At 44.0% G+C, this 11,791-nt stretch overlaps 1 protein-coding gene across 2 annotated transcripts; it reads left to right on the top strand.

The window, feature by feature from the left end:
* Nucleotides 1-3: 3 nt before the first annotated feature.
* adnpb (activity-dependent neuroprotector homeobox b) lies at nt 4-10,839 on the top strand. 2 transcript variants are annotated; one of them, XM_085448931.1, is made up of 4 exons: nt 4-80; nt 5,222-5,338; nt 6,597-6,689; nt 6,864-10,839. In XM_085448931.1, exons 2-4 carry the CDS (start codon nt 5,231-5,233, stop codon nt 9,837-9,839), a joined length of 3,177 nt encoding a protein of 1,058 aa, XP_085305057.1. In that variant the 5' UTR covers nt 4-80; nt 5,222-5,230; the 3' UTR covers nt 9,840-10,839. The 2 variants fall into 2 exon arrangements, with proteins under 2 accessions (XP_085305057.1, XP_085305056.1); XM_085448930.1 differs by lacking the exon at nt 4-80 and adding an exon at nt 600-735.
* The last annotated feature ends 952 nt before the right edge of the window (nt 10,840-11,791 follow it).

Below are 11,791 nucleotides of genomic sequence, written 5' to 3'. Positions count from 1 at the left end.
GTGGGGGACGCCAGATGTAGCCAGAATGCGCGTGCGCACTACTCCGGTGGAAACCTACTCCGGTAGGACGCCCGCTATCGGTGAGTTCCCGCAAATACTGTGTTGGGTTGTTTACCCCACACAGTCAGACACCAACACCAAATGCCTGCCGCAGGGTCTGATAGACGACACGGGTTTTCCTTTGAACATACATTTGGTTAATTGGTTAAGTTGATTGACAGACCAATCAAGAGTTTCTAATGAGCCGGCCTCGCGAGGTTCTCACAATTTATGCTAATCAAGTCGATGTCACTTCCGCCCCTTTTATTTGCGCCATTTTGGATAGGGCAGTTTCTAGGCTGAATGTGTATTGTCTGTCAGAGAAGAGAATGGGCAAAGCGTTATCGGCTAACAGGCACTCGTAGGTAGAGTTAAATGCGATTTATTTGAACGAGTAGTTGTTCCTCAAAAACAAGGCATGTGCCCACCCTCACCACTCCAGGGAATGGAGCTTTTAATTGTCTAATGAAGCTGCAAGGCTTTTCGCTCCCGTTGGCCGACCGGAGGGAAGAGGATAGCCCTTGTCGGCGAGGGACAGTCGGGTTTGGAGGATAGACTCGCTCTTCTGGCGAAGCAAGCTGTCACCTTAAAGGATATTGGCGGAGATATCCGAGCAAGTGAAAGTGTCTCTACATCGCCTCAGCCATCCTGAGGTGACACATTTCACTGAGACGGGAGCGCTGGATGTGAACGCAGGTAAACTTGTCTGTCTTAGTGTTCGGCGTTACCCTGAGGGAGTGAGAGTTTGCTGTTAGCCGTAGCTACCTGCGCTGATGCGGTGGGTGGCGATGAACTACAGCTAAGGTAACTTGGCTGTCGATATTCTGTTACTCCCTGTAAGGGGCGCAAGCTCAAGTTGAATTACTTGTCCAGTAGGTTTGTTTATAGCAGCCAACAAAAACTAAATGCAGATAGGTGTTGTTTGTGGTTAAATAAGGGCACAGAAGGTGGAACTATTATTATTGTTATTATTTCAGCCAGTGTTGTTAGTGCGAGTTTGGCTAGCCTAGCATGCTAACTTAGCGCGGTGTGTCCCCATTCTTTGTCAGTGACAGCATCTCCCTGCCAAATCGATTTGGATTTTGCCAGATGTTTATCACTGACACCAGCGTGGACCCAGCGCACGATTTATTTGTCTCCGTCGCTCATGACGCCGGGCTTGCTGGTCTTTGATGCGAAGAAGGCTCCTGGTGTCGAAAGTGTAGCTGTATTACTGGACACAGAGTTGTCTTCAACCCGGTATAGGCTGTGCATTTTACTTGTCTACAGCCGTACCCGAGATCATGCGGGTTTGCATTTGAAGCCTCAGAGATGATTAAAGCGTGATCAGAGGTCAGCCAGGTGAGAAGAGGGTTGTGATGCACTAGTAACGCTGAGAGGATGGCTGTCACTTGACTGGGACAAGAGTCAGGTTATGATCAGGAAATATCAGCCTCATATACATCTGTAATAGCAAGTGCTGCAGGCAAGCATCAAGTTCAATGATACAACTGTGCATTGAAAGCTTGAAAGCATCTCAAACTTTTTCTGGTGTCAGAGTGGACATGGATGTCACCAGAAGCTTCTGCCCTCATCCCTACATTGAATGTAGAAGTGTAAACAGCAGTTGGGAGACAGGTTTTTGTGTCCTGGTGAAGGACTGAGTGAGGAATTCTGTGGTTGAAGGCTTGAAGGCCTCCTGTTTTCTTCTCTTTTTTTTTTACACCACCATGATTGGGTAGGGGGGCCTTTTTCTTCTCCCTGATCTGAGAAAAGCAGAGAGCTGCCTCCTATTGCCTTTCCTTCCTTTCCTCTTCCTTCTCTCCCTCCCTTCCCTCCTACTCAGCCTCTCCTGTTTCTTTCTTTTTTTTTTTTTGTTGCTCCTTTTCTTACCCCCTTCACTTCTATCCATTGCCCACTCTCTCACCCTCTTCCATTTTCTCTCTCCCCTTTCAGCCTCTTCCCCGCCTTTCCTCACCCTCCCCTCTGAGCCTGTCTGTCCAACCTCCCTGCCTCCCCATCCCTTCCCCCTCTCCACTTCCGTCGCTCACTCTGTCCTCTCTGCTTTCCTATCATCTCTCTCCTCACACTCCTTCTACCCTCACTCACTCCCCCACCCTGCCTCTCACTCTCCCTCCTCCTTCTCCCTGCTCCCTCACCCACCACCACCTCATCCTCTCACACTCGCCCTCCCCCTTCCCTGATTTCTCTCGCTCCTTCTGTCCCTCCCCTTCCTCCCTTTCTACCCCCACCCCCCACTCCCCTTCTCCCACTGCAGACATATTGTAGAGGCTGCTGCTGACTCAATAGGAGGCGCCATTCTGTGATGGTATTGCGAGGCAGGGAGGAGAAAAAAGGGGGCAGGCAGAATATAGGGAGGCTTACATAATGGAATTCCTCTCTAGCGCCATCTACAAGTAATGGGCGGAAGCAGGATAGAGACACATAGAGGGGAAGTGGGCAGGGGTGTGTGAGGTTTGCATTCCCTTTTGCTCAGTTCCCACTGTAAGACCAATGTGAGGCAAGTAGAACTGCGGGGCTGCTGGGCGGATTGACAGAAAGGTCTCCTCACTGGACCAACAGATGGTAGAATCCACAGCCCCACTCAACTTGCGTTTTCTAGAAGGGGAAATAAGCTGAGGTGTTCACAGGAATTGTTTGGGAGTGTACTGTTTATTGTCGCTGAGCTGCCTTCATGCTGTTGTACATCAGTGACCTTTGACCTCAGTAGTTTGGAGCTTTGATTTGAGTAGATGCATCAGACTGTTTGGTAAATACATTAACAACACTTGTGTCCTTTGGCTGCCTCACTTTATTGATAAGTGATATTGATAATAACAGCTGGGAGGATCTGTGTGCTTCTGTCTTTGCATTAGCAATGACACTTCTAACTCGTTGAGCTCTGGCTCGCCTTGTGTAAGTTGTATCCTGGCATCCATGTGCATTCTTGTGCAAATGAATGAGATAAAGCAGGAACCCTGTTATGAAAAATCCCACAACTCGATGTCATTAGCTCTGCAGGGTAACATTTACATTTTGTTATTCTGGGGTAGAGCTGGGCGATATGAGATTTTTTCATATCACGATATGTTTTTTTCATTTCAGGCGATAACGATATCTATCACGATATAAGCCAAATAACTATATTTGTAAGATTTAAATGTGCCGTTGCTCACAAGTAAAATGTGAAATAATCAGCAGCTTGTTTTTAAATATTTTTTTCCCATGATAAGTTCAACAGGGTAGATGTACTTAAGGAACATGAGACTTTTTCAGATAAATAAAGGCAAATATTGCAAACTACACAAAAGACAGCCGCTAAAGCGTTTAAGTTTCAAAATAGAACAAATGAAACAGACTAAATTGTCAATTCCACTTAGAAACAAAATATTAATTCTAAAAATAAATCTTAGTTTGTTTTACAGAAGAACAGACAAAACTGACTAACTTTTGTCAGTATCAAATAAACTGAGAACTAAAAGGAAATTCTCAATCTCTCCTTGTTGTATAGCTGAGCTTTTCAAACAGTTTTAACAGTTACTTTAGTCTGACAAAAGCCGAATGACGAATTAGCGCTTCCAGTCAGAGACTGAGGCTACGTCCACACGTACACGGGTATTTTTGAAAACTGAGATTTTCCGTTTTCGTTTTAAAAAATAATCCCGTCCACACATAAAGGCAGAAATGAAGGAAAACGCTGCTATGAACATGCCAAAGCAGCAGGTGGCGCTAGATTCCTAACCGTGCAGAAATGTTGGCCAATCAGAAGTCTAGAAGCCTCGGTGGGAAAAAGTAAACAAAGCTGGGGCATAGAAGCAGAACCGAGTCGTATGTGTGGAGGGACAGTAACTGTGTGTATATGTAAGCATTTAAACACTGCAGAGAGTAGAATTAACAGTATTGTAGAAATTCATTTCACCGAAACAATAACGTGGCGCACAGTGTGACGCATGCACCAGTTTATTGTATTTCCAGACTTGCTTTCGGCACAATTTACAGTGCACGCTACTCTGTTTTTTGTCAGACTTGAAATAGCTTCAAACTACGGAACTTCTATGGCTCTTCCGTTCGGCAATCTCTCCGGCATTGGAACCATCATCTGTTTTCTCTTCGGTCACGCTCGGTTGATTTTTCTAGTCGGCACACTCATTTCCTCCATTATGCGCTGGCTCCATTACCCGCTGGCTGCTTCCCAAACAAACACACGTGCGGCTTGGCACTTGTGCTGTACGTAACAAGTCACGCGACGTGACGCTGCGGCTGTGATTGGTTCGGCTCTGCGCTACTGAATTTGGATCGGCTGACCTTTTTTTTTTTTTTTTTTAAGAGAACAAGAGCGGCGAGGTCTATCGCGATAGCTTAATTTCTCTATCGAGTAAAAGTTATATCGCGATACATATCGTTATCGTTCTATCGCCCAGCTCTATTCTGGGGTCTGAAAAGGTTTTCTGGAAACATGTTTGCATCACCCTATTAACCTCTGTGAGAGAATAAAAGCTTTGCTGCTAGCTATTTCTGACAGAACTTGGTGGCATGTGTCAACGTAGAGAAAGCCCAAGTGTGAGTTATGAAAAAAAAAAAAAAAATCATTACAGCCGAATTCCATTTACCTGCTCCAGTTGTGTGGTTCTTGTATTGTTTGCCCTGGCCTACTGGGGTATTTTAATAAAGCAGAGCTATTGCTCAGAGTATTGCTAACACCTCATGTGTTTTCTGCCCTGTCAAGATGAGTGTCCTCTGTGGAAACTGCCTTTGTAATTAAGACAGGGGTTAGTCTTAACTGAGTGACGAACATGCAGAAATTCCACAGGAAAAGTGAATCTTTTTAAGGACACAGGTTTAGTTGGGTCATTGAATTGTAGTGTCTTGCAGATGAGTCCATATAGTCACAATAAATCATATGAACATCTGCACAAAACTTTGCAGTCACAACTCGTTACCATGTCTCAGTAAAGTGATAATAAAGTCAAAATACAAAAAAAGACATTACTTTAACAGTTGAAAGCTGTGTTCTTCGTGTCTGAAAAGAAGTTTTGAACCCACAATCTTTTTTTAGGATTTATGAAAGGCAGGTTACATCACGTAAACTGTGCATTTCAGCTAACTGTTTATTCCCTGACCTTTGGCTTCAGTTACCAGACACCTGTCCAAAATCTGACCTGCACCTGTTGATAGCATGGATGTGTTTGTGTTTTCTGTTCAGGCAGGCAGAATGTTCCAGCTCCCCGTCAATAACCTGGGCAGTCTGCGGAAAGCAAGGAAAAATGTCAAAAAGGTCCTCGGAGACATTGGCCTGGAGTTCTGTAGAGATCACCTAGAGGTGAGTGTGCAGGCTTTGGTGTTTTTTACAGTTACGCATGCAGCATCTATGTAGATAATTTCTTGAAGTATTAACTGGATTCTTAAAATAGTATTTGAAATATTATGATGGTAAGATTAGTTTACTCATTTTTTTTGACATGTCATTTCATTTAGGAGAAAGATGATCCTCGTCATTAAAAAAACAGTGCAGTGGTCAGAAAAACATCTCAAACTCCACATGCCTCAGTCAGTATGTTAAAGTTCATAACACTACAACTAGGAAACGATTGAGAAAGCTATGAGAAAGTCTCTTCTCTCTAAAGCAAATGCCTCACAACAGCTGTCTAGCACGGTGGTGGAGGGTTGATGATTTTGGCTTTTTTGCAACAATAGGACGTGGGCATCTTTAAGTCCCTTAGTCAGCCTTCAACTCCTCAATATACACCAACGTATTCTAGAGTCAAATCTGAGGCCTTCTGTCCAACTGTTAAAGCTAGGCAAAAACTGTGTCTTGATTCCTAGCAGATCAGGAAATCTACAGCAGAATGACTTAAAAATAATAGAATCAAGGTTCTGCAATGGCCCACTCAAAGTTTCGAGCTTAACCCAGTTTGAAATGCAGCAGTGTGACTTTTAAGAGAGCTGTGCATAAATGAATACCCACTAACTTCAGTGAATTGAAGCAACAGTGTAAAGAAGGGTGGGCGAAATTCTTCTACAAATATGTAAAGGAATGAAAAAGTCACAATGAAAACAATAAATAAAAGTGTGTGCAAACGATATCAAAAGCATCACCAACTGAGTTCTTTAGACACAGTTTGCAGTTACGTCACTAACTGCTGCATGCAGCTTGTAAGTTTAGGTGTAGGAAGCATAAAAAAACCTGCAAACTGTTGACCCTTGATTTTTTGTTTACTTTGTTTGTTAGTTCCCCCTCTAGCTACTGATGCAATACTGAGCAAGCTTTTTTCAGTCTGTACTGGACTAATATTGGGTCCAAATATCTGATTGGTAGATGATGATGATGATGAGAGACCTTAAAGTAAGTGTTTTTCAGATAACTGTAAAAGGGTGCAGTCACAGGTGTGAGTTACTTCAAATAAAATGGAAAACTCAAATCCTTCATCTAGTTAGTGTCTGATTGACATGCAAGAAGGCAAAAATAACTTCTCCATATATACGTATGTTTCATTCTTTGTCTTGTGACAGTTTCAAGTATTGTTCTGCTGAGTGATTGAATCTTTTCACTTATTTATGTTAAATTCTTTGTTTGCTAGGACTATAAAGACTTCACTCCTCCTGAGGTGTATATAAAGCACACTAGCTGGGAGGATGTCTGTATGTGGGAACCATCGCATACCAAAGCCCAGGTGTGTGACATGTAATCACAACTTCTTTTGCACATATTGTAATATATTACTGTGATTTTTTTTTTCCTCCATTTTAAACACATGTATAATATATAATTATAATGATATGTTTAAATCACAAAAACAACCTTTTTTTTTTTTTTTTTTTTGGTCTCCTACCATCTCTCTCTCCAGGACTACCGCTCAAAACCTTTCTGCTGTTCTGGCTGCCTCTTCTCATCCAAGTACTTCTCTGCGTACAAAAGCCATTTCCGCAATGTACACAGCGAGGACTTTGAAAACAACATTCTGCTCAACTGCCCCTACTGCACTTACAATGGCAACAAAAAGACTCTGGAAACACACATTAAACTTTTCCACATGCCCAATAACACTGTGCGGCAGGGCCCCGGTGGTATGGCGGGAGCTGGTGGGATCATGATGAAGGACGGGCTGCTGAAGAGAAGCGGGGACAGTGTGGAACAGGCGGTGTACTACTGCAAAAAGTGCACCTACAGGGACCCTTTGTACAATGTAGTGCGAAAGCACATCTATCGGGAACACTTTCAGCAGGTGGCCCAGCCCTACATTGTGAAACCAGGAGACAAGGCTAATGCTCACAACGGTGGCACAGACGGTACTAACACGAACAACGTGAGCAGCAACCAGATTCACTGCAAGAAGTGTCTGTTTGTTCCACGGACCTATGAGGCACTAGTCCAACATGTCATTGAGGACCACGAGAGGATTGGTTACCAGGTCACTGCAATGATTGGACACACCAGCGTGATCGTCCCCCGTCCCAAACCCATCATCATGATGCCCCCAAAAACCCAAGGAGACAAAACCATCATTGGGATGGGCCCTAAAGGTGCAGTAATGGCTTCTACCAGGTCTCCTAGCTCACAGCAGCTGGGTCGACTTGTCATGGCATCAAAGACTGGTTTCAACTCTCAGAGTCTTCTGTCGGGATTGAAACACGATGCTATAGGATTAAAGGCTGGTACCACGCAGCCGTTCTCTATTGGCAGCCAGCAAGTTCGAGTTACTTTGCCTGGTAACGCCCAGGTTTCTGTGCCACAGCAGTCACACGCAGCAAAGCAGCTTATTTCTGGTGGCAGCCTACGGAGCCCAGTTATGCTCGGTGCTTCTTCCTCACTCAAATCAAACCCTCTTGGTTCACGTGTTCAAGCAGCAGCTACTACTGTAGCCTCTGTTACGGCTAAGAAAGGTGGCTCATCTGTCCTTGGCACATCCTATACCCAGAAGTGGAAAATCTGCACCATCTGCAATGAGCTCTTCCCGGAGAATGTATACAGTTCTCATTTTGAGAAGGAGCACAAAGCAGAGAAGGTGCCTGCTGTGGCCAACTACATCATGAAAATTCACAATTTCACCAGCAAGTGTCTGTACTGTAACCGCTATCTCCCCAGTGACACATTGTTAAACCACATGTTGATCCACGGTCTGTCTTGTCCACACTGCCGTGCAACCTTCAATGACGTTGAGAAGATGGTGGCCCACATGCGGCTGTCGCACCCAGATGAGAGAGTTGGCCCACGCACAGATTCTCCTCTGACTTTTGACCTCACTTTGCAGCAGGGTAATCCCAAAAACGTTCAGTTGATTGTTACTACATACAACATGAGAGATGCCCCTGAGGAGTCAGTGGCATTTCATGCTCAAAATAGCTCCTCTGTATCATCAGCCTTGTCTGCCTCGCTAATATCAGGTAAGAGGTTAATGCCTCCGCACCCACCCAAAACACCTTCAGGGGCTGCTGACAGTGTACCAGCAAAGATTGCCCCACAGGCATCTGTACCATACAAGAGGGATGTGGGCAAGACTTTATGTCCTCTTTGCTTCTCTATCCTTAAGGGCCCAATCTCAGACTCACTGGCCCACCATCTGAGAGAGAGGCATCAGGTCATACAAACAGTTCACCCAGTAGAAAAGAAACTGACTTACAAGTGTATTCACTGCTTGGGAGTTTATACAAGTAACATGACTGCCTCCACCATCACACTACATTTGGTGCACTGTCGAGGTGTAGGGAAGTCCCAGAATGGGCAAGATAGCCGGGCAGCCCATTCTTCTCGGGTCAGTCCGGCTCAGAGCAGTGCCCTCAAACGGGCCAGCTTTGATAGCTCTGAGGCTAGTGCACCAAAACGAAGGAGGCCAGGACCGCCTGGGGAAAGGGCCCACCCCAGGGATATCAATGGTCCGTCTGGATTTGTAGAAAACCCGGATGAACCTGTAGTCCTGGCACTTGACCCCAAAGGACACGAAAACCTGTCATACGAATCCAAGAAGGCATTTCTAACGCAGTATTTCAGTCGAGCACCATATCCTACACAAAGGGAGGTGGAGAAGCTGGCAGCCAGCCTGTGGCTGTGGAAGTCTGACATTGCCAGCCACTTTGTCAACACAAGGAGGAAGTGCGTACAGGAATGTGAAACCCAGGGCGCCAGCGTGTTGCTTGGGTTCAGTATGCATGAGCTCAGCAAAGTTAGCCACGAGCTGGCATTCGGTCAGGATGGCGTGTGCGAGGGCAGACGTGGCAAACGGCGGACATCTAGGATGCATATGGGACTATCGGAGCAGGCTCTGCAGAGACACAGGGAGCTTATAGCTGCTAATGGTGGCATAACTCCACTACCAAAAAGAAAGCCAGCTGCGAATGTGGAAGATACTAAAGCAAAGCCATCTGCCCCAAATCCCAACAGTGCCAGCAAAGACCAACCCAAGACAATCAACAGCACCTTACCACAGAAAATGCCTCTAGACCTCTCCGAACCTATAGCTATCGACTCTGACAGTGAGGAGGAAGAGCAGCAGGAGGATAACAAGGAAGCAGAGGGAGAGGTACATCTCCATGGTAACCAGCAGCTTACTGGAGCTAAGGAAAGAATGGAGCCAAGGACAAGGGCCAAGACTGTTTCAGATCTAGATGATCTCTCAGACGACGACGACGACGATGATGATGACGATGAGGATGACGACGATGAAGACGAAGGGGCGCACGTCGAGAATGGTTTTGGACCCACAGAGGGCTCAGGAAGACAGAGTGCTAAAGCAAGAGACACTCTACCCATCATCATTCCCAAGTTTGTCCCATCATCAGCAAGAAGCAGGAGAGACGCAGCCCAGCTGGGCAAGCAGCAGGTGTGACTGATAAAAAATCAAAAGACTCGCACACTCAAGAGAGGCACTTAAGATTTGATCGCCTCGCCTGAACTGAAGGACACTGCACAGCAACACTAGGCATCTGTGAAGGAGGGAGCGACAAGGAAACTCAAACACAAGCCATCCAATGACTTCTAAGGGCAGCAGCTAGGACTCATGTAAAGATTTGTGAACAAAGTTTAAATGTTGTTTTTTTTTTTTTTGTTTGTTTTGTTTTCCCCCCAGAGCAGGGGAGGGAAGGTGTAAAGATACTGACGTTACACCAAACAAAGTTTTTTGCCTTCTATATACTTTAGTACTTTGGGGTGGAGTCCTAACGGTGATGTAGCCATTGAGCTTGGCTTAAAATACTGAGATGTTTTGAGGTCAGGCTTTGAAGCTGACCAACTAATCCATCATTTTTCATGTAGTTCTCCTCACATAGGTAGTGTAAATTTGTACAGTCTTTTAGACATGTTTGGACACATGATGCTGTACATGTACTCTTAAATATTTGCTATTACCTGTGTGTAAGGTAGCCTCATATGTTCTACATTGGTATGCTTAACATACAATAGGTGTTGCTTTGGTGGCTGGTATTTTCTGGTATGTTTATTTTTTAACCAAAACTAGTTTCTTTGCAAAATAATATATCTATAAATAAACGAACAGTTTTTTTGTTTGGATTTTAGATATTATTTTAATTTTTAATGAATTCTTTTGTGGAATGATAGTGGAAAGCAGCATTTCAGCCACTTTTTGCAGCCTCTTGCTCCTTATCCCTGACTGTACTGTACTTGCCTTCTATTTTCACAATTTTCACTCGATGTTTTGCTCCCCCTTCAAGACTGGACAGTAATCAGCAAATTGACATCCACAATAGTGAAAGCATTTTTTTTCCAAAAAAGATATTGTGTTTTATATGTGTTCTTTGAATTGTGTGTATTTGTTTTCATTTTCCACTTTAGCATTTATGAACAATAAAGTGCTGTAATTGTGCTTCTCAGACAGTCAAAGCGACACTGGTTTCTTTTTTCACATACTCGAGACTTTGAAGCTTTGAATGCATTTCTTCTTAAAAGGGATTTATTAAGCTTTATTTTCTGCCATATAATCTGACTGATGTAGAATTTTTAAGACCGATACCAGTATTTGTTACCAGAGGATATATGATTTTTCTTTAAGACAAATAATGTATCAAGTCTTACTGCATTGCATTTGTGTTATTTAGGAGTCCTTACCAAGGACTTGTGGCAAGAAGGATTGATTGTTGTGTTCCAAATATGTGTTACCAATGGAGAATTTGCTGAATGCCCTCTGCTGGACAAATTATGCAGTCACTAATAACATGGGTGAAGGGTGTTTCTCCCATCTTTATTTTTTAATTTTTTAATTCTTATTTATTGGTCAATTTAAAATTTCCAATAATGACACACTGGCACATGGCTAATATCAGCACGGCTGATGTATCAGTCAGGCTCTAAAATATACTGTTACAGTGGTGGAGCCTCATATTTAACATTGTTAAATTTTGAAATAATGGAGTCAGTGAGGCACAAGTGATCCCTGTGTTTCAGTATTTTTTTCTGCTGTTGGCTTAGTATGTCAGAGGGGATCTACCTGCTGTTCAAAGCTTTTGTTTTACAGGGGGCTTAAAGGGAGGAGATCCTAAGAGCTTGCATCAGTGCCTGCTATAACATAAGTAAGGCTTGTTTGAAACGGAAACTACTCCATGAATGAAAGTATGACGCTTCACTTCCTGTCTGATTTCTTAAAACTGACACAGGTGCTTCTTCCCGTGTGCTGTACTCTGCAATGTTTGGTGAGTTAGGGGGAAGAACTGGAGACACATCTTATTTTACTCAAGTTTCTGAACTTCCTTTGACAAATAGTTGGTATTTAACTCATGTAGCGGTCAAATCTTTGATTTAAAAAGGTGCTGTAGATGGACCATTATC

The sequence above is a fragment of the Copadichromis virginalis genome, linkage group LG23 (assembly GCF_057382275.1).
Source record: "Copadichromis virginalis isolate Kocher_CV1m ecotype Utaka linkage group LG23, C_Virginalis_male_GT1.1, whole genome shotgun sequence".
Lineage (NCBI taxonomy): Eukaryota > Metazoa > Chordata > Actinopteri > Cichliformes > Cichlidae > Copadichromis > Copadichromis virginalis.
This window is presented reverse-complemented; position numbering and strand designations above follow the sequence as displayed.